The 22,704-nt window shown below is 45.8% G+C and overlaps 2 protein-coding genes across 4 annotated transcripts in view; one reads left to right on the top strand and one right to left on the bottom strand.

Moving 5' to 3' along the window:
• The window catches only part of PRKG1 (protein kinase cGMP-dependent 1), a 1,377,090-nt gene that overhangs the window by 566,301 nt on the left and 788,085 nt on the right, over positions 1-22,704 (bottom strand). The window lies entirely within an intron of this gene.
• Positions 14,942-16,949, top strand: CSTF2T (cleavage stimulation factor subunit 2 tau variant). Of its 2 annotated transcripts, XM_060188660.1 has the most exons (2): positions 14,942-16,522; positions 16,613-16,949. In XM_060188660.1, exons 1-2 carry the CDS (start codon positions 14,986-14,988, stop codon positions 16,822-16,824), a joined length of 1,749 nt encoding a protein of 582 aa, XP_060044643.1. In that variant the 5' UTR covers positions 14,942-14,985; the 3' UTR covers positions 16,825-16,949. The 2 variants fall into 2 exon arrangements, with proteins under 2 accessions (XP_060044643.1, XP_060044633.1); XM_060188650.1 differs by having other exon boundaries at positions 14,942-16,948.

The following is a 22,704-nucleotide window of genomic DNA, read 5'->3' as shown; positions in this document are numbered from 1 at the left end:
GGACAGGGTGGACAGGGTGGGTTATGTTTACATAACCACTGTTAACTAAGCACTCCCTTGCCTCCCGGACATTGGTTTAATCCTCACTGGTTCACACTTTTCCCTTCTCCCCGCCCCCTATCCTAAGTACTTCCTTGTTCCTGACTCTTCCACCTCAGGAGAGAGGCAGGAGAGAACTGTGTTGTGATTAGAAGAGATTAGATTGTTGAACCACATCCCCGCTTGTCTGTAAAGAAATACTGCTTCCCAGCTCAGCCATGAGTCCCTGGTCATCACTCTCTCTCCTGCCCGCGAAGCTAGCATGACAGTTCTGGACGACTGTGTCCCAGCAGGCAGTGAGGGTAGTAGACTCCTGGTTGTACAAAATGAAAAGAAGTGGCAGAGAGCAGCCAGGGAGGTAGTTTGGTGGTAGAGTGAAGGAGTTATATTGTGAGGCCTGGTTTTGACCCACAACATAGCAGGTACTGAAATGGTGCTCTAGCTGTGCTGTTCTTTCTCTCTTGTTAAGCAAATATTATTTTTTAAACTCCTAAATAAAAGTGGAAGAGATGCCAGGACTTACACACACACACACACACACACACACACACACACACACGGAAACGGAGTAAGTGATTTTTTTGCAATTTGGGGAGTGAGGTCTTGGGGAAAGTAGACCTACGAGTACTCTGATGGCATATTTCCAAACTACAAGACTGTGAGGAAATAAATTTCAGGTATTTCCATCACCCAATCTCTGCTTTTTTAAACATTTTTATGACAGCTTAGGTGGACATACACACAATCTATTGGTTCTGAGAAGTGAATCTCTTTAAAATGTCAACACACTTGTTTCTCCTGGTTGGCATTAGTTTCTGCTTTCACACAAAAACTGCTTCTTACGAAATTCCTATAAATATTGAAGTTTAGTGGCCAGGCAGTGGCGCACCTGGTTAAGCACTTCACATCACAGTGTGCAAGGACCCAGGTTCAAGCCTGTGGTTCCCACCTGCAGGGGGAATGTTTCACCGAAGAGTGAAGCAGGGTGCTGCTGTCTCTTTGTCTCTCTCCCTCTCTGTCTCCTCTTGCCTCTTAATTTCTCTCTGTCTCTATTCAATAATAAATAAGCAAATTAATTAATTAATATTAAAATAAATAAATACTGGGTTGATATTTCACATAATCTCAGAAGTGGGGGCATCTACCTGTTTGATAGCTAAATTGAATCAACTCTGCAGAAATGGCTTTGACGGATCATTCAAATGTGGTAATGAGAATACAATGCATTATATCACACTGGTTTTGCTAGTCTTTGACACACTCAGCCTTCAAATACTTCAGAAAGGTCTCTCCTCACAAGTCATCCACACCCCAAAAGAAAGGTCCCAGTCTAACATCTGATGTTAGTGTCCGTGCAGGGCTGTCTCTGAAGTTGGGTATTGGATTGTTCTGGTCACAAAAAGAAAGAAAAGATTCATGGTTTGTTCATCTTGAACAGGATGTCCTTATTCAGGACCTGATATCTGGGTTTTTACCTTTCCACAGTTTATGGGGATACTTCCTTCCTCTGGTTTCTTTCAGGTGACAGCCTGAAGCAAGAATAAAGGAGCTCTGTTTCTTATCCAATCAGTTGTTGTCGTTTTTGATGGGTTATGTTGTTTTCGCCGGGCTGGCTTCACGGGCAGGTAACAGACGACCAGGGACTCATAGTTGAGCTGTAGGCTGTATCTCTTTATTCATGCAGGACGCAGCACAATCTAAGCCGAGCTGAGCTAAACTAAAGGTAAAGTACTCTAAAACTCACAATGCTGTCTTTATATATACTTCCCAAGTAGGGTGGAAACAGGATGTGACATAAAGAGGGTGGAGAGAAAAGTGACTGGTGAAAATCAGAGTGTGACAAAGAAGGGATCAGGGTGTGACAAGGAGGGGGGTGGAGCAAAAACATATCATGAAACTGGGGATTGAACCAATGCCCTGGAGGGAGGTGCTTGTTAACAGCGGTTATGTAAATAGAATGAAGTGGTTATGTAAATAGAATAGTGTTAAGCAGGGGGGATTTAAACCAAATGAAACAGAAGGGGTCTCATGCATACCAACAATTCCCCCTTTCTTTTTAACTAATGGCCATTATGGGGTGAACAGAAACGTATATCGTACAGGCGTTTTCAAAAGAACTGGCATATAACATGGAAAACAAAATAGGCGAGCAGCAATAACCAGTGTGATGCCAAGTGGTGCTTTTCTTGCCTTAAAGGGCAAGGCCTAGCAGGCGAAAGGGCATTTCTTGCCTCTGGGAATGCTTCATGTCTCTGGGGGCATCTCTTGCCTCAAAGGGCGTTTCCTGCCTCTGTGGGCATCTCTTGCCTCTTGGGGCGCTTCATGCCTCTGTGGGCATAACCTAATAAGGAGGGGGAGCTTTCTGCCTCTGGGACAGAGCCTGCAGGCGAGGGGACATGGTCTATAAAGTTTCAAGGCAATTGGCTGAAGTTAGTCTTTGAGAAACACAGCAGTGTGTACCAGTAAGTCCGATGGAGGTGTCAGTCCAAAGTAGCTGACCACAGAAGAAAATGCCGGAGGATGAAACGCTGCACGTCTGTCTCGATGGGGAATGTCGGCCACCAGAATTCTGCTTTTCTGTAGAGAGTGAGCTTTCGAGTCTGTGAATCTGTTTCTTCAGGTCGTGCCAGGTCACATCATTGGTTTCCGGGGGCGATGTCAGAGAACAGGGGTCCAAATGGATTTCCGGGAATTCCATTTGAGTAGATGCTTTTTCATGTGAAGACTTGACAGCTGAAATTCACTTACTTGTCAAACAAAACTTGTAGCAGATTAGAAGTTTACTATCATTGATAACTCCATTATAATTGGAAGTCCTTTCTAGTATCATTTCAAGGTTGTTAAAACACTTTAAACTCAATAAAATGTGGAAAGGTAAACAGAAGAACCACGGTTAAAAGCCTTAGGCATGAGAATAATTAACATAATCATTGCACTATCTGCCCCACCCATAACTCATACAGTTTTCAGGATTAAACGTTTCAGATTCATGTCAAGATGTAAAAGAGAAATCAAAGGAGAAAAAAAACAATTTTTTTGGATTGTTTCTGGATGTCTCTAGAAATCATGGCTGCATCCAGCATTTTTTTTTTTTAAGTCAATGTCAAACAAAAATTCAGTCATTCAAATCATTCTCTTATGAAACGCAACTTGAACCAGATTATCAAGATCTCACAATGTAGGATTAAGAATCCCGGGAGGGCGTCCTAGTCCAAAAAGGTCCTCAAAATTCCATTTAGGGTGTTTCTGACTGTTCCTGCTGGATTGCTTCAGGCACCCATTTTTAAAAGCGTCTTCCCATTGAAGAAAGAATCCAATCAGGAGAGTAGAACTAACCACATGTCTCCATACTTGGGAACTGCCAGGGTACTCGAGAATGTTCTTCAAATTAGAGTAGTCCTTCTCCATGGGAAACATTCGAGAAGAAGTCCAGAAAGCTCCAGGGGAAATCCCCATGCATATCCCAAGGTCTATGATTACGGTCATAAAGAACCAAATTGTGGCCCGGAGCAAAATGTAGTCCTTTTCCTCAGAAAACATGGGAGAGGGAATCCAGAAAGTCCAAGGAGAAATCTCCGTGCATCTCCCAAGCTCTATGATCCCGGTCATAAGAAACCAAAGTTCCCGGTGAGGGAACCGAAGTGTGGCCCAGAGTAAAATGTTCCAGAGACAGAGAAACTGTCTCATAATGAAACAGTAGAGGCTTTGGCAAACCTCTTCATAAGTAGAAAGGCAACCCATGGTGGATGGGTAGCCAAGTTTACTTATCTGGACGATGGGTGGGTAGGGTCCCACGTTGATGCCGGTCCATGTTTCAGGGCTTATTTCAGTCCCTGTTCAGGCGCCATATGTCGTTTTCGAAGGGTTATGTTGTTTTCGCCGGGCTGGCTTCACGGGCAGGTAACAGACGACCAGGGACTCATAGTTGAGCTGTAGGCTGTATCTCTTTATTCATGCAGGACGCAGCACAATCTAAGCCGAGCTGAGCTAAACTAAAGGTAAAGTACTCTAAAACTCACAATGCTGTCTTTATATATACTTCCCAAGTAGGGTGGAAACAGGATGTGACATAAAGAGGGTGGAGAGAAAAGTGACTGGTGAAAATCAGAGTGTGACAAAGAAGGGATCAGGGTGTGACAAGGAGGGGGGTGGAGCAAAAACATATCATGAAACTGGGGATTGAACCAATGCCCTGGAGGGAGGTGCTTGTTAACAGCGGTTATGTAAATAGAATGAAGTGGTTATGTAAATAGAATAGTGTTAAGCAGGGGGGATTTAAACCAAATGAAACAGAAGGGGTCTCATGCATACCAACAAGTTGTGACTTTCCATGTTTGACTAAATGGCCAATGTCTCCCATGTGTGCTGGAAAGTAGAAGTGTACATCCCGAACAGGACTGTACTCAGAAGCAGCTGCCCTCCGAGCCAGACCAATGTAGTGCTATGGAACCCTAGATTCTCAGGGAGAATGTTCAGGGAGGTCATCTTAGCAAAATAATCAGAATTTTAGTCATCTTAACATTGGAAGGGCCATTTCACGGTTCGATGTATTTACCCAAGGAGTACCAACAGGAGTTGTAAAATAGTCACGGAAACTTATTATGGAACTGAGTCTGAAAGGTAAGTATTGTGTGGAAATTACCCCTCTTATCCTGTAGTCTTGTCAATATTTCCATTTTATAAATAAAATAAATAAATAAGTAGTGATGTTAAACTTTGAAGCAATTCCAATGTTAAAATGCAATGTTAATCAATGTTTTCTCTCCATTTACTTTGGAAACAATAGAATTTCACTAAAGACCACTAGTTTACCCAGTTCAAAGTCTTCAAATATAAAACGCAGATACAGATTTATATTTTAAATCCCAGGCTAAAAGTTGGGTCTCTCCACTTAAGATGCTCCTTTAGTCATGGCTACTACTCGGCCCATGGAACAGGTGGGGATTAATAATTATCATGTAAAATAATGACAAATCATAAAATAATCAGCACAGATGATATGCATTGCCATGTAAATGATGCAGAAATAGAGGCACAGAGAAACTAAGTCATTTGTCAAAGGTTACACATCAGATGTTGAATGAGGCAGACAGGCCAATTATTTCTAATGTTAAGATTTATACTTTAAAAAAAAAGTGTCTATTTATTTATAAAACGGAAACACTGACAAAACCATAGGATAAGAGGGGTATGATTCCCACTACCATAAGTCTGTATCACATCCCCTCCCCTGATAGCTTTCCTATTCTTTATCCCTCTGGGAGTATGGACCCAGGGTTACTGTGGGATGCAGAAGGTGGAAGGTCTGGCTTCTGTAATTGCTTCCCCGCTGAACATGGGCATTGGCAGGTCGATCCACACTCCCTCTTAACCTCATTCACCCTGTCCTCCAGAAGTGCTTGGAGACTAGTTTGAATGGGAATGACTTGAGTATCTACATCACGGTACAATCTAGGTCAATAACTAGGCATCTGACCCTAGGCAAGTTCTTTGGGAATGAGAACAGGGGTGGTAGAATAAGGGAATCAGCTTGACTGGTGGAAGAACACTGAACTTGAATACTTGAGATTCCTAGCTTGATCTCCACTGGCTCATATACTGCTCTGGTCTCTCTCTCTCTCTCTCTCTCTCTCTCTCTCCCTGTCTCCCCTTGTGTGTATCATGTAAAATTATCTCTCAAGGAGCTGTGTGATTGAACACACATGTTAATCTGCTCAAAGACCCAGGTTCAAGGCCCAAATCCCCAGCTGCAGGGGGAAAGCTTTGCGAATGGTGAAGCAGTGCTACAGGTATCTTCTTATCTCTCTCCCTCTCTCTCTCTCTCTCTCTCCCCTTACCCTCTTGGTTTCTGGCTGTCTATATCCAATAAATAAAAGGTAATAATTTTTTTTAAATAAAGATTAAAAACCTTTTAAATAATATAAAATTGCCTCTCATGTATAATAAACAAAGTCACTCTACATTTTTAAAGGAGGAGGCTGGACCACACATGTCTGACCTCCAGCTTTGGAAAGCCATGCATCCAGAAACTCCAAAGTTATGCAATATTTTTTCTTGCCAACAAAAGTACATCATGTTTAAGTAAATAAAGTTGGCTAGTTGTCCCTCTGAAACTCATTGTTATGTTAAATAACAAACTAAAAAATTGAGAGAAATGTTCTGGGTTGACTGCTGTAATTTGAAGTTGAGAAATTTGAGCTATCTATTTGTATTAAAAAATTAATTATCTACATAACTAAATGTTTTCCAGAATCTTTGGGTGGTGTGTAGCTATGATCCCCTCTATAAATTGAAAGGGGGACATTCTGTCATGCTGGGCTAGCTTTGCAGGTGGGAGACAGATGACCAGAGACTCATGGCTGAGCTGTACGCAGTATCTCTTTATTCATGTGGAACACAGCACAATCTAAGCCATCTAAACTATCTCTAATCACAATCCTGTCCTTATATATATACTCGCCAAGTAGGGTGGAAACAGGATGTGACGTAGTGTTGGTATGCATGAGACCCCTTCTGTTTCATTTGGTTTAAATCCCCCCTGCTTAACACTATTCTATTTACATAACCACTTCATTCTATTTATATAACCGCTGTTAACAAGCACCTCCCTCCAGGGCATTGGTTCAATCCCCACTGTTTCATGATATGTTTTTGCTCCACCCCCCTCCTTGTCACACCCTGATCCTCTCCTTGTCACACTCTGATTGTCACCAGTCACTTTTCTCTCCACCCTCTCTATGTCACACCCTGTTTCCACCCTACTTGGCAAATATATATAAAGACAGCATTGTGAGTTTTAGAGTACTTTACTTTAGTTTAGCTTAGCTCGGCTTAGATTGTGCTGCGTCCTGCATGAATAAAGAGATACTGCCTACAGCTCAATTATGAGTCCCTGGTCGTCTGTTACCCGCCCGTGCCCGTGAAGCCAGCCCGGCGAAAACAACCTAACCCATCAAAAACGACAACGTAGAGAGGGTGGAGTGAAAAAAGACTGGTGGAAATCAGGGTGTGACTAGGAGAGGGGGCGGAGCAAAAAGACATCATGAACCAGTGTGGATTAAACCAATGCCCTGCAGGCAGGGTGGTGCTTAGTTAACAGTGGTTATGTAAATAGAAGACAGTGTTAAGCAGGGGGGATTAAACCAGTGCCCTGGAGGCAGGGCGGTACTTAGTTAACAGTGGTGATGTAAATAGACTACAGTGTTAAGCAGGGGGTATTAAACCAATGAAACAGAAGGGGTTTTTAGAAGCAGAATTAGAAGCAGACCAACACTGTCATTGCCTCAGTCATCTGTCACCACAGCAATTACTGTGATGTCAAGCCTGCAATGAGTCACACTCAGGGACAGTCAGGCAGAAGGCCATGAGAGACTGTCCAGATCTCAACAATTGTGATTATTTTCATGATTGTGAAATAGGAAGTTCAAGATCAGGAGACAGTCTCAGGCTATAGCACTCGCTGCCTGCAACATTCCAGCTATGTATCCTTGAGAATCAAAGTGAATGGAATAATTAAGAGCTTGAGTTCTTGTGTCCAATTATACTCTTCAAATCTTCAGTTATGTTGTGTACACTAGTTAGCTTCTCTGTGCCTTTTTTTTTTTACTGTAAAATGAAATACAGATGGTTCAGGAGAGGATTAAATATGAAATTTAAAAACTATTGTCAGTGGTCTTCTTTCCTAGTACGTGATCAGAGTTAGCATGGATGAATACTAGTCTAAAATATTCTACTGTTCTTTTGAACAGCTCTCCAAGTCTTTAATTTTTTTTTTCTTTATTGCCTTCATGGTTATCACCAGGGCTCCATGCCTGTTCTAAGAATCCACAACTCCCAGAGATCACCCCTCTCTCCTTCCTTTTTTTTAATTAGATCAGACAAAGAGAAAGTGAGAGAAGAAGAGGAGGTAGAGAGAGAGAGAGAGAGAGAGAGAGAGAGAAAGACAGCTGCAGACATTCTTCACTCCTTGTGAAGCTTTCCCCCTTCAGGTGAGGAGCAGGTGCTTGACACGGGTTCTTGTGCTTGGTAATATTTGTACTTATGGGTGAGCCACCACCTGGCCCCAGTTTTTAAAATCGGAATATGTCAAATGATTGTGGTGCAGACTAGATGTAGGAACCCAAAGGCTACTGTTGTATAAGGTGAAAGCATCAAATTCTCAACCAGTTAAGAGATGTTATTATAAGGTGATCTAGTAGTAGTTGTTGTAAGATGATTCCAGTAGTATGAAGAACATGATTCAGCACACTGGTACTTCTAATTAAAAGGAGAACAGAAATGTGCCGAGGAAAGTGCTGGAAGTGAGTGTTAGAGAAGGAAATTTAGTCACAGGGTAGGGAGAGTGGGACAAGAAAGAGGGGAAATAGCCCCAGCATTCTAGGATGACTTACAGACAGAGCCTGAGAACAACTTCAGGACAGGATTTTTTAAAAAAATGTATATTTATTTATTTTCCCTTTGGGTTGCCCTTGTTTTTTATTATTGTAGTTATTAATGTTATCGTTGTTAGACAGGACAGAAAAATGGAGAAAGGAAGAGAAGACAGAGAGGGGGAGAAAAAGACAGACATCTGCAGACCTGCTTCACTGTTTGTGAAGCGACTCCCCTGCAGGTGGGGAGCCGGGGCTTGAACTGGGATCCTTACGCTGGTCCTTGTGCTTTGCCTCACATGTGTTTAACCCGCTGTGCTACTGCCTAGCTCCCTGGACAGGATTTTAAAAGCCTTTTGAATAATAGGCACCTTGGTGACTTCACTTTATAGTTTTTGAAGGAAACTGAAAGGCAGTTCCCATTTGGCCATCTGCCCTGGTGTATTTCTTTCAAAGTCACTTGGTAGAGTTGATAATCTAACTTACTGAACCAATGACTGACTATGAGGGATATGTGGATGTATATTTTTATTCAAAGTATATGCCCTGCTATATAAAAAATTTAAGTGTTTTTTAACAAAGAAAGTACATAGTGGAAGCTCTTCAATTTATATTTGTGAATATTATTCATTGGTGCCAGTACACGTACCCAGATTCCTGACAAGTCTCGGTAATTTTGGATTATCTAATTCATATTCCTGTGTGTCCTGGGCATTGATCTAAGTTCAGGACCATGGTGGTCCTCTGTGCAGGCAGCCATACCAACCTATTTTTCTAGCCAAGAGTAAGGAACTAAAGAGAACCCAGAAAACGGGTCAGAAAAGACCATATTCTTTATTTTTTCCTGGAGGCCATTTTTTTTTTCCATTTTTGGTGTTGTTATTGTTGTTGTTGTTATTGTTGGATAGGACAGAGAGAAACTGAAAGGAGAAGAGACAAAAATTGAAGACAGGGGAGAGAAAGAGAGACACCCGCAGACCTGCTTCACTGCTTGTGAGGAATTGGGGGCATGGACTTAACACTTCGTGCCATGTGCGCTTAACCTGGTGTGGTAGCACTCAGCCCCCAAGACTATACTCTCTTAGTCTCTGCTTCTCCCTGCTTATTTGTTCTGGATTCCTTAGCTCTGTTTGTCCATCCTTTGAACCTAAAGACTCTTCAGTGTACAATCAGTTTGTACCAACTATACTAAACAAGGGCTAACATAGTAGTAGTAGTTTTTTTTTTTTTTTTAAGTTCTCATATGTTTTAACAGTGTATTAAACTTGATTTGGCCGAATTAAAAGAAAAATGGAACAACACTTTAAATTTCTTTGTTGAAATCAGTTAATTATTTTGCTCTTTTTTTTTTCACTGTCTCCTGCTGACATGATTATACCAATCACAGTCAACTGAATGATTTTCATAGCAGAGGGCTCACCATTTCAAAGACAGAGACAGAGAGAGAGGGAGAGAGGGAAAGGGCACCAAAGCACAGAAAGGGCCCATCAGTATAGGGGGTGCAGGCTAGAAGCTGGCACATGTGCATGGCAAACAGGTGCACAACTAGGTGAACTATATGTTGCAGGCCCTCAATTATTATTATTATTATTTTCCACCAAGTCTTCTAAAAGGCTTCAAGTCTTCACAACATCACTGCTCCATGAGCACTCATCTTTTCTTTTCACTTGAGACAGAGAGAGTGAGATAAAGAGGCAGAGAGTAGGGATAGCACAGCACAGAGTTACTACTTGGGAAGCCTTCACGGTACGGCCATGTAGTGCTGGGAATGGAAGCCAAGTCTTCCTGAGCTGTTTCCCAGACCCAGATCAATGACTGTTGAATCAAAATCTCCAAATTATGAGCATCCGTATCCTCTGGAAACTTGTTAGAAATGTAAATTTTCCATCTTCAGATCAGAAATACTGAATCCGAGTAGGGGAGGGGAGATGGCCATGTACAGAAGTTTAACTTAACGTTTCACAGCAGCAGGTGATAGTGGTGTGGACTCCAGAGTGAGGAGGGCTGAGCTGAATGCTACCATTGGCTGTTGTGAGGAAACTTCCTATCAGTGAAGTCATGAATTTTTTTTTTAATTTCTTTACTGAGCAATTAATGCTTTACATTTGACAGTACATAGAATAACTTGTACATGCATAACTTTTCCCAGTTTTCCGTATAACAATACAACACCCACTAGGTCCTCTGTCATCCTTTTTGGACCTGTATTCTCCCTCCCACGCACCCCAGAGTCTTTTACTTTGGTACAATATGCCAATTCCAGTTCAGGTTCTACTTGTGTTTTCTCTTCTGATCTTCTTTTTCAACTTCTGCCTGAGAGTGAGATCATCCCACATTCATCCTTCTGTTTCTGACTCATTTCACTTAACATGAATTTTTCAAATTCATCCAAGATCAGCTGAAAACGGTGAGTGTCACCATTTTTTATAGCTGAGTAGTATTCCATTATGTATGTAGACCACAACTTGCTCAGCCACTCGTCTGTTGTTGGACACCTGGCTGGCTTCCAGGTTTGGGCTATTACAAATTGTGCTGTTATGAACATATGTGTACACAGATATTTTTGCATGGGTGTGTTGGGTTCCTTAGGATATATTCCCAGGAGAGGAATTGCAGGATCACAGGGTAGGTCCATTTGTAGCCTTCTGAGAGTTTTCTATACCATTCTCCACAGAGGCTGGACCAATTAACATTCCCACCAGCAGTGCAGGAGAGTTCCTTTGTCCCCACAGCTTCTCCAGCATTTGCTGCTGTTGCCTTTTCTGATGTATAATATTCTCACAGAAGTGAAGTGATATCTCCTTGTTGTCTTTATTTGCATTTCTCTGAGAGTCAAAGACTTGGAGCATTTTTTCATGCGTTTCTTGGCCTTTTGGGTCTCTTCTGTGGTCAATATTCTGTCTATGTCCTCTCCCCATTTTTGGATGGGGTTGTTTTCTTGTTGTTAAATTTGGCAAGCTCTTAGTATATTTTGGCTATTAGCCTCTTGCCTTGGGCAAACGCTAGAAGAAGAAGAAGCCTCTTGCCTGATGTATGGCATGTAAAGATCGATCTTTTCCCATTCTGTGAAGGGTCTCTTAGTTTGGGTAGTGGTTTATTTTGCTATGCAGAAGCTTTTTAATTTGATGTAGTCCCATAGGTTTATGCTTGCTTTAGTCTTATTTGTAATTGGATTCATTTCATTGAAGATGTCTTTAAAATTTGTGCAGAAAAGAGTTCTGCCAACAGTTTCCTCTAAGTATCTGGTAGTTTCTGGTCTAAAATTCAAGTCCTTGATCCACTTGGAAATTACTTTTCTACGTGGTGAAATATAGTGGTTCAGTTTCATTCTTCTGCATGTTTCAACCCATTTTTTTTCCAACACCATTTGTTGAAGAGACTCTGCTTTCTTTGTCAAATATTAGATGCCCATAGGTGAGGGGGCTTACTTCTGGGCTCTCAATTCTATTCCACTGGTCAGTGTGTCTATTAATGTTTCAGTACCAAGCAATTATTATGACAATGGCCCAAAAATACAATTTGAGATCTGGGAGTGTGATGCTTCCAGTTCTTTTCTGTCTTCTTATAATTTTTTTTTTTTTTTTTTTTGGCAATTCTAGGTCTTTTCTGGTTCCAGATAAACATTTGTAGCATTTGATCTATTCTCCTAAAAAATGTGGTTGGGATCTTGATGGGGCTAGCATTAAATTTGTAGATGGCTCTGGGTAGTATATTCATTTTGATGATGTTAATTCTTCCAACCCATGGACATGGAATATCTTTCCAGTTCTTTGTGTCTTTTTCAATTTCCTTGAGTAGTGACTAATAATTTTCAGTATACAAGTCTTTCACTTTTTTGAAGTCATCCCATAGGTTTCTGATGTTTTCAGTATCTCTTAATCTCTTTTTGAGATCTCTTACTTCTGTTTTAGTTGTCTCTAATTCTGTCTTCAGCCTCATTGATTCTACTCTCTCTCCCCTCTACTGTTTTCTGGAATTCATCTATTTTGTTACCCTGTTCTGATACTGTTTTAGCTTGTTCAGCTAGCTGTGTTCTTAGCTCAGCTATTTCAGCTTTCAGCTCTTTAATACCTTGAGATAATTAGTGTTTTCTTCCAGAGTCTCAATGTACTGTTTCTGCATTTCTGATGACAATTCTTTCAAACTCATGCCTGTGATTATTTCCTTAACTAGTGTTTGGATGTTGACCTCATTATTTTGTGCTTCAACCTTTGGGGGGCTTTCAGCTGGACTCTTGTCCTGGTTCATTTCTCCAGCATTTCTTCTTGTTGGTTTAACCATTTTATATAGTACATTATGAGGTCGAGGTCCCTCTCTCAGTACTTTTCCAACTACTGATCACTCTTGTATGGATTGACTTATGTCTAAGTAAGGTAATTAAAGGGTTAACAGTTGTGGAAATTGACAATTGTTTCAACAGTATTTTAATCTCTGAGTTACAGCTAAAAAAAGGCTTAAGAGGTTTAAAAGCCTCTTTTCTTCTTTTTCTTCCCTGTAGGCTATGAGAGCCTGAGGGCTTTTACACTGTAAGTAGGCTTCTTAGCTTAATCACTGACTCCTGACCAAGAGATAAAGCAGGGTGGGGCAGAGATAATACAGTGGTTATGCAAAGAGACTCTCACAGTCCCACTTCTAGGCCACTGAGGTATAGATTTTCTCCTGAATTTCCTCTTAGTTCTCTGTCCCTTGGCGTTAGCACAGGGCCTCCCTGCTGCTGCTCCAGATTCTGAGGGCAGTAGCAATGGAGACTCATAGCTGCATTTCGTGAGTCTCAGGGGAGTCCTCTCCTCCCTTCAACAGTCTTTTTGTTGGTGAAACAGACTGGTGGTGGTGTATCAACTGGTAAACTACCGGACTGTTAGCAGCCACTTAATCTCGCCCTAGCCTCCTCTCTGTCCATGAGCCACATGTGTTTGCACTCACTGGTGATTTGGTGGGTTCCTGACGTCGTTCTAGTCCTGTCTTGTTGCAGTCCCAGGTGGTCTCCTTTGGTATTCCTACTTGACCCAGGAGAGGAGAGAAACACAGCTGCTGCTCCCTAGTCCTGTCTCCAGAAGTCAGAAATCTTTCCATGAATCTTTTTTTTTTCTCAACTTTACCACTTATTTCAATAGCCTATACCCATCCTTGTAATTACTATATTTAATATACATACAAAGTCTCAGATGTTCTTAAAAAAAAAAAAAACAAACTGTGTAAAATGTCCGAGAAGAAAGAAATAATTGAAATTGTGGTCAGGGAGGTGGCACAGTGATAAAGCTTTGGACTCTCAAGCATGAGGTCCTGAGTTTGGCAGCATATGTGCCAGAGTTCTATCTGGTTCTCTCTCTCCCCTCCTATGTTTCTCATGAATAAATAAAATCTTAAAAGAAGGGGGAGGGGGGAGGGGGAGGAAGAGGAGGAGGAGGAGGGAGAAGGAAAGAACTGAAATCATCTTTTGAAGAAACAATCAAAACGGCAGCTAGGTGAGAATGACTAAAATTTATCCTGTGCAGTCAACAGATACTACTAGTCCTCGGTGACTGCTAACGTTAGGGAGAAGCCATCTCCAGGTGCTCTGCTGCCCAGGGGCAGGAAACACTGCAGGGTCAGGGACCCATATATATATATATATATATATATATATTGCATTATCACAGCACTGGTCAACTCTGGCTTGTGGTGGTGCAGGGGATTGAACCTGGGGCTTTGGAGCTGCAGGCAGGAGAGTCTCTGCATGACCATCATGCTATGCTGTCCCTGCCTTAACTGGGATGCTTTTAGGGTGGCAAATCCCACATCTGTTTTGCAACAACTCTCCCCCCCCCCCCCCCCCCCGCCCAGTAAGAAATGTAATCTAAACCCCACGACCAGAAAAAAATGGTGATGCAAAAGTACTTGTTGACAAAACGCAAGAAAAATCGATCGATCGGTCGATCAATCGATCAATCAATCAATCAATCAATCAATCAAAGAAAGTAGTAACACGCAGACTCGAGCGGCTTTCCGTTGGCGGTTTCCCGCCCGAATCCCCCCCCCCCCCCCCCCGGAAACCCGGCGGTGGTGGGAGGGGGAACAGAAGCCAAACCGCCTCTGACGTCGAAAGAGGCCGCCTCTCCCGGTGACCATGGTGAAGCCTCTGCCGCCATCTTTCCTGTGGGAACCTTGCCCATCCCTTTTCTTTTTTTTCTTTTTTTTTTTTTCTTTTTCCTAGCAAGAGTGGGGCGGGAGTGACTTCGCCTTAGGCACTTGCCGACTGAATCAAAGGGACGCGGCGTCTCCCAAAGAGACGACTCGCAGAAGCGCCAAGACACCCGGAGCGACGTCCGAGCGGACTCACCCCAGGGAGACGTTTACAACGGCGGCTCACGAGCAACGGCAGGAACGTTTTTTCACTGCCCCCGCCCGGTTTCCGCCCGGACTTATTTTTTTTTCTCCTCCCCCCCCCTCCCCCCCTCCCCAGGCGGGAGACAAGCCGCTTCCGCCTCCCAGCGGAAGTGCCGCTCTCCGGGGAGCACGGCCGGCTCGCTGGCTGCCCGGCCTCCCGCCGCCGCCCGGGAGTCTCGGCTCGCCTCGCCGCGTGCCGGGGGCGGCCACCATGTCGAGCCTGAGCGTGCGGGACCCCGCCATGGACCGCTCGCTGCGCTCGGTGTTCGTGGGCAACATCCCGTACGAGGCCACGGAGGAGCAGCTCAAGGACATCTTCTCGGAGGTGGGCTCGGTGGTGAGCTTCCGCCTGGTGTACGACCGCGAGACCGGGAAGCCCAAGGGCTACGGCTTCTGCGAGTACCAGGACCAGGAGACGGCGCTGAGCGCCATGCGCAACCTCAACGGCCGCGAGTTCAGCGGCCGGGCGCTGCGGGTGGACAACGCGGCGAGCGAGAAGAACAAGGAGGAGCTCAAGAGCCTGGGCCCCGCCGCGCCGCTGCTCGACTCGCCCTACGGCGACCCCATCGCCCCGGAGGACGCGCCCGAGTCCATCAGCCGCGCCGTGGCCAGCCTGCCGCCCGAGCAGATGTTGGAGCTGGTGAAGCAGATGAAGCTGTGCGTGCAGAACAGCCGGCAGGAGGCCCGCGGCATGCTGCTGCAGAACCCGCAGCTGGCCTACGCGCTGCTGCAGGCGCAGGTGGCCATGCGCCTCATGGAGCCCGAGCTGGCCGCCCGCATCCTGCACCGCCCGCGCCCCGCGCCGCCGCTGCTGCTGCCGCCGCCGCCGCCCCTGCCCGCCAAGGCCGCGCCCGGCCCGGGCCCCGCGCCCCCCGCCGCCCCGCAGCCGCCGCCGCCGCAGCCGCCCCCGCAGCCGCCGCAGCCGCCGCCGCCGCCGCCGCCGCCGCAGCACCTGGCCCGCAGGCCCGGCAAGGACATCCCGCCGCTCATGCAGACGCCGCTGCAGCCCGGGATGCCCGGCGCCGCGGTCGGCCTGCCGGGGCCGGGGCCCATGGCCGACCCCAGGGCCGCCCTGCCCCCGCGGGGACCCCTGGCGCCCGGCGGCCTCCCTCCCCGCGGGCTGCTGGGCGACGCCCCGAACGACCCGCGCGGGGGCACGTTGCTGTCGGTCACCGGCGAGGCGGAGCCGCCCCCGCCGCCGCCGCCGCGGGGCTACCTGGGCGCCGGGCCCCTGGCCGACCCCCGGATGCTGATGGCGGCCGAGCCCCGCGGCCCCATGCTGGACCCGCGGGGGCTCCCCCTGGACGGCAGGGCGGGGGGGGGCGGCGGCGGCGGCGGCGGAGGCCGAGACCGAGACCGAGACGGCCGCGGGCTGGAGCCCCGGGTCCTGGAAGCCGACGTGCTGGAGAGGAGGAGCCTGGACGCGTGCGCCATGGAGCTGAGGGGGCCCGGCCCCGCGGCCCGGGGCCCCATGGCCGGCGGCATTCAAGGGCCCAGGCCGGTCCCGAACATCGCGGGGGTGGGGGCGCCCGGCGCGGGGATGCAGGCGGTGGCCATGCAGGGGGGTGGGATGCAGGGTGCAGGGATGCCAGGAGCGGGGATGCAGGGTGCTGGGATGCCAGGTCCTGGGATGCAGGGTGCAGGCATGCAGGGTGCAGGCATGCCAGGAGCGGGGATGCAGGGTGCAGGCATGCAGGGTCCTGGGATGCAGGGTGCAGGCATGCAGGGTCCTGGGATGCAGGGTGCAGGCATGCAGGGTCCTGGGATGCAGGGCGCAGGCATGCCAGGAGCGGGGATGCAGGGCGCAGGCATGCCAGGAGCGGGGATGCAGGGCGCAGGCATGCAGGGCGCAGGCAAAGCAGGCGGGGGCCAGCCCAGCAGTTTCAGCCCGGGACAGAGCCAGGTGACGCCTCAGGACCAAGAAAAGGCGGCTCTGATCATGCAGGTGCTGCAGCTGACTGCCGACCAGATCGCCATGCTGCCCCCCGAGCAGAGGCAGAGCATCCTGATCCTGAAGGAGCAGATCCAGAAGTCGGCCGGAGCCTCCTGAGAGCCCGGTTCAGTTTCTGTTTGTTAGTTAGTTTGTTTTTCGTTCCGTTTGTTATCTTGAGTAGGGAGAGGGGAGGGCAGAGCGGGTTGGGCCTGTTCATTCTAACTCGCCGCCAGCTCGCAAAAAGGACCTTGGGCTCCGCTCCGCGACTGTGCGGCGAGGCGGAAACGTCCCGCCTTCGTGGATTCCGTCTTTCAAACACTGAGTGGTGAAGCTGGAAGCCGCTCGGGAAGACTGAAGGGCCCCCTGTAACTCTACGGTCGTGTGCCAGCACAGATTTAAGGTTTCTAGTTGCATAAGAAAATAAAAGTTTACCAAATAAAGAAGTGTGTGTGTTTGTGTGTGTGTGTGTGTTTTTTGGGGGGAAGCCATTTAAAACACTTAAGTCCTGTTCACACGTCAAGAGGATGCTGTATTTGTTCTGGTGGTGTTCTTAAAGTCCGAATTTGTGGCATTTGAATTTCTTTTCCTAAAGCTATGTTACCTGGAGGGGGCGCGGGGCAGGGGGAGCGTCAGGGTTGAAGTCTTACTTATTTACCCTCAGAGACTCGCAATGCTCTGCTCTGCTCTAAACCCAAGTTCTAGGGTCAGGTTTGCTCTGATGAAAGTTCCTGCGTTGGGTTGTCGGGGAAATCATGGCACGTTTCTGCGTGGCACGTAAGGCAGAAATAGGTCATGGTTTGTCCAGCAAACCCAGTCGATCTCGGTGCCTTGATTTCCCTGCGGACCCCTGCCCCTGTCTAAATCTGAGAAGTTTTCTCACTTACTCAAAAGCTACCGTAGGGGCCGGCTGATCTGAACACATCTATACAGCATTGGACCTTTATAATTAATGGAGGGCTTTATTCAGTAAGGTTCTGTCGCCACAAACAAACAGCGGATCCATCCATCGGGTCCACCAGAATCAGGGTCGTTTCCCGTCTTTTCCTTACTTCAATATTCTCACCATCTTAACAGTGATTGAGAACCTGGGGGGGGGGGGGGGGGCTAGAGTCTCAGCAGCCTAAATTGAACTCGCTTTACGTTTCTACATCTAACACCCCCCGGGACAGCAAAATAGCTCCCCGGGACAGCGCGCTGCTCCACTCTGCAGCGCAGGCACGAGCCCAGCCCCGACCCGCCGCGCTGGAGGCAGCTCTGGTGTCCTGTTGTTAGTCAGCTGTTGACTTTCAGTGAGAGACTCGCTGCTCAGCTCTGGCTTACCAGAGGTGCTGGGGATTGAACCTGGGACCTTCGGTGCCTCAGGCATCCTCCAGTTAAGAATTGTCTCTTCCATTCTCTCTCTCTCGCTCTGCCTCAGTGTGACAGCCATCCCAGAGCACGGAAGCGCCAGTGCTTGGTGAGTAATAACAGGAAACACGAGACATTTAAAAAGAAAACAGCAGAGTAGAACCAAGGTGTTCCCTTTAAACAAACGCTACTTCACATTTTTTGATATTATTTTTTGGCTGTCAGGGTTGTTGCTGGGGCTCGGTGCCAGCACGATGAGTCTATAGCTCTTGGCTGGCTTTTATTTATTTATTTGATTTGATAAGACAAATTGAGAGGGAGAGAGAATAAGAACTGCAGACAGGCATCACCGCTCTTTAAGAGTTTTCCTCTGCAGGTAGGGAGGAGGCCTTGAACTTGGGTCCTGTGTGCTCAGAACAGGTGCACCACCACCTGGCCTTTACCTATTCTTTTTATTATTACTTTATTATTGTAATCACCACCAGGCCTATCTCACTTGGGGCTTGGTGCCAGCACTACAGATCCATCACTCCATACATCTTCCACCTTTTTTTTTTCCTTCTTTTCTTTCATTCTATTTTATTTGGCAGGACAGAGAGAAATCATGCTGGGAGGAGGAGATAGGGAGAGAGGAAACACACCTGCAGACCTGCTTAACTGCTTGCAGAGTGTGCCCTGCAGGTGGGGATCTGGGGCTTGAACTCGGGTCCTTGCGCACAGCAATGTGTGAACTCAACAGGGTGCTCCACCACCTGGTCTTTGGGTTGTGAGCTTGAAAAGGAGCAGCAGGTGGAAGGAGTCCACTCAGAGGGGGGCCTGGACTGGAGAAGCAGACAGCCAGAAACCTCAGGTGCAAGCTGGCTTTCCATAGAAGGAGGCATTATCTATCCTATCCTGTGCTGACCTGTCCTGTCTTTTATGAGACTCTTGAGAGAGACACTGTAGCACTGAGAACTTTGCTATCTGTTGTTGTTTTTGTCTTTGTTATTTATGAAGTGCTGGGGGCGGGGATCAAACCCAGGGTCTCATACCCGTAAGGCAAGGCAGGCATATTGTCTACCGCTGAGCTACATTGCCGGCCAGAGGTGTTTGAAACTTGGTCTGTTATGTGACCCGAAAAAAAGAAAAAAAAAAAAAGTCAAATCTGGGGAGGTAAACAAAAAAAATTCACTCCACTTTTTTTTTTTGTACATGCTTCCTTATGTACTTAAAAACAAAAAAAAAATCCAGATTTCTTGGAGGAATACAGGCAGCCGTAGGCTGCAAATCCCCCAGCAGCTGATGGTTTGACTCAAGAGGTTTCAAGCTGCTAAAATCTTACTTTAGCCACACCAATAGAAGTGTTACCAGGGCTTCATCTAGCTTGAGCCTTTTGGCTTATATTCTTTCTTTGTTTCCTCTAGTTTTGTCTAATACAATAGATGACAGGTTGTCAAAAAAAAATGTGTTTACCTTAAGTCAACTTTCGTAACTCAAAAGAAAGTTGAAGGGAATATTTCAACTATTTGCTATAACATTCGATGTAAGGTAACATATCTTTATTATTATTTATTTATTTATTGGAATAGAGACAGCCAGAAACTGAGAGGGGAGGGAGAGATAGCGAGGGAGAAGAGACAGAGACACCTGCAGCCCTGCTTCACCACTTGGGAAGCTGTCCCCCTGCAGGTGGGGACCGGGGGCTCAGACCTAGGTTCTTGCTCACTGTAACCTGTGTGCTCAACCAGGTGCGTCACCACCTGGCCGCTTATTTTTTGTTGTTTTTTTTTTTTACCAGTGCCCTGCTCAGCTCCGGCTTATAGTGTTGCTGGGAATTGAACCTAGGATTTCAGAGCCTCAGTCACTCACGTCATTTTGCATAAGGATTCTGCTGTCTTCCCAGCCCTCTTAATGATCTTTTGGTGAATACAGTGTGTGTACAAACACACAGACACACACACACACACACACACGCACAACTCAGCCCTTTCCTCATGCTTTCCAAGGTGCTAGACACCAAAGTATCAATTCACATCTACAGAATAAACTCACCAAGCTACATGCCTTCATTAAGCCTCGGATATTTTGTGTTTTCTGCATGCCGAGTGCTTCCAAGTCTGACCTAAAGATGTGATCCAACAGAATTTGCAAGTTTTGGGAACAGAAACTTCCTCCAGTGTGACCAGTCTTAAGGGAAGGGCGCCAAGACACAAATTCTATAATTAAGCTTATTTTTCTCATACCACAGAAATCACCACAGTACTGGTTTACATTTAGATCCCAAATTAAGGATGGTATTTCTAGTGGAATGTAAGTTTGGTTTAGAAACTCCTAATGAGAATCTTTCATATTCATTTGACCTTTATTTAGCAAATACTTGCATCTATATGCAGAATTGCATACAAGTAGTAACCATGCTTTCAAGCACATTATATGTATTTCTGCTAACTTCACTGACCAAAAATAAAAGCCAAGCTGCTAGGCGGCGAATCACCCCATTGAGTGCACTTGTTACAATGCACAAGGACCAGGGTTCAAGCCCCCAGAACCCACTTGCAGGGGGAAAGCTTCATGATCAGAGAAGCAGTGCTACAGGTGTCTTTTTCTCTCTCTACATATGTATACTGCCTCCCTTCACTCTTGATTTCTCTGTTTCTGTTCAATAAATAATAAAAATGAAAAGCAAATAAGCAAAAGAGAAGAGGATGAATTCTAGTCTATTACCCCCGTCACTATGTAGTTGACTTAAATATAATCTACACGTAATGCTACCATTGTGGCAGCCACTAGCTATATGTTACAACTGTAAACAAATTTGAAGCACTAGCATCAATAAACATGATAGTTTGCTGCTGGGGCTCATATATTTAGCTAAGTGAAGACACCACCTCATTTAAAATAATTTCTTACACCGGGGTCGGGGCGGTAGCGCAGCGGGTTAAGCGCACGTGCAGCAAAGCGCAAGGACCCGCCTAAGGATCCCAGTTCCAGCCCCCGGCTTCCCACCTGCAGGGGAGTTGATTCACAGGCGGTGAAGCAGGTCTGCAGGTGTCTGTCTTTCCCCCTGCCTCTGTCTTCCCCTCCTCTCTCGATTTCTCTCTGTCCTATCCAACAACGAAGGACATCAACAACAATAATAACCACAACAAGGCTACAACAACACGGGCAACAAAGAGGGGGAAAAATGGCCTCCAGGAGCGGTGGATTCATGTTGCAGGCACTGAGCCCCAGCAGTAATCCTGGAGGCAAAAAAAAAAAAAAAAAAATTCTTATACAATATGTAGACAGATTTCAGAAGACAAGAAATCAGTGTCTACTTAATTTTGCCACTTTGTTCTCTTAGCGAGTCTTTGTGTAGAGCACGTCATGTATGGCACGATGATTACTGAGTACAAAAGACCCTGCTCATACTGTTTTCCCATCTATCACTTTCTGCTTTGTCATCAGTGTCCTGAATGAGTGCTTTGCCCTAGAGAGTCACTAAAGATTTATTATTTTTTTAAATATTTATTTATTTATTTCCCCTTTTGTTGCCCTTGTTGTTTAACATTGTTGTGGTTATTGATGTCGTTATTGTTAGATAGGACAGAGAGAAATGGAGAGAGCAGGGGAAGACAGAGGGGGGGGAGAAAGACAGACACCTGCAGACCTTCTTCACCACTTGTGAAGCGACTCCCCTGCAGGTGGGGAGCCTGGGGTTCGAACCGGGATCCTTAAGCCGGTCCTTGCGCTTTGCGCCACGTGCGCTTAACCTGCTGCACTACCACCCGACTCCCCCCTTTCAATTTCTATCTGTCCTATGAAACAATAAATAAATTGACTTAACAAGGAGGGTCTCGCTCCTCAGTGTCTCAAAAGACAAGTTATAAAGAGATTTTAAAGATACGGAGAAACTCAAGAGAGGGAAATAAAAATTTCAGTGTGGTCTTTGGAAAAGTTTCCTCTGAAACATAAATTTAAAAAAAGAAAGAAAAGAAAAACAAGAAGGAATAGAGGTTGAAAATGCTTTTGTGACTCAAATTCACAAGTGAGAATGTCAAGGGATTTAAAGGAAAAAAGCATTTAACAGTTCTCACTACTGAAAGGAAGTAACCAAAGCCTTGTGAACTCTGCTCCTTTTTCATCTACTCAAGACAGATGGACTCTCAGATTAAGGGAGAAAGAAAGGTACCTACTGGCTGAGGCTTGTAGATAATGTAGCAATCTCTCAATCTCTCCCGGGAATAGACTTTACTTTTTTTTGGTTCTTACTGGGCCAACACAGAACCTTACAAATACATTTATATGGGGCATGGTGGTGGCACCCCTGGCTAAGCGCATGTATTGTTATGTACAAGGACCTGGGTGCAAGCCCCCAGTCCTCACCTGCAGGGGGAAAGCTTCACAAGTGGTGAAGCAGGGCTGTAGGTGTTGTTTCTCTGTCTCCTCTCCTCCTTTCTACCTTCCCCCTTCTCAATTTCTCTTCTATCAAATAAGGTAAAAAAAAAAAAAAGCATTCTAGACCCTTATGCCTTCTTTTTTCTGCTCATATGTTTAAATATTTGGTTTCTAAACCTTATATGTTTTCCTTCTCTTTCTTCTTTTGCTACTTATGATGGTCACTTTTCTTTTTTTTTTTTTTTCAGTTTTATATGCAAAATCTTTCTTTTTTATCGTTATTTATTTTATTTT

Source organism: Erinaceus europaeus, chromosome 1, assembly GCF_950295315.1.
Source record: "Erinaceus europaeus chromosome 1, mEriEur2.1, whole genome shotgun sequence".
In the NCBI taxonomy this organism is placed as follows: domain Eukaryota; kingdom Metazoa; phylum Chordata; class Mammalia; order Eulipotyphla; family Erinaceidae; genus Erinaceus; species Erinaceus europaeus.
The sequence above is the reverse complement of the archived record's forward strand: the minus strand, read 5'-3'. Positions and strand labels throughout refer to the sequence as shown.

Bases quoted from the DNA above. Each gene is read 5' to 3' on its own strand.
- CSTF2T (XM_060188650.1), top strand. From the start codon at position 14,986: ATGTCGAGCCTGAGCGTGCGGGACCCCGCCATGGACCGCTCGCTGCGC.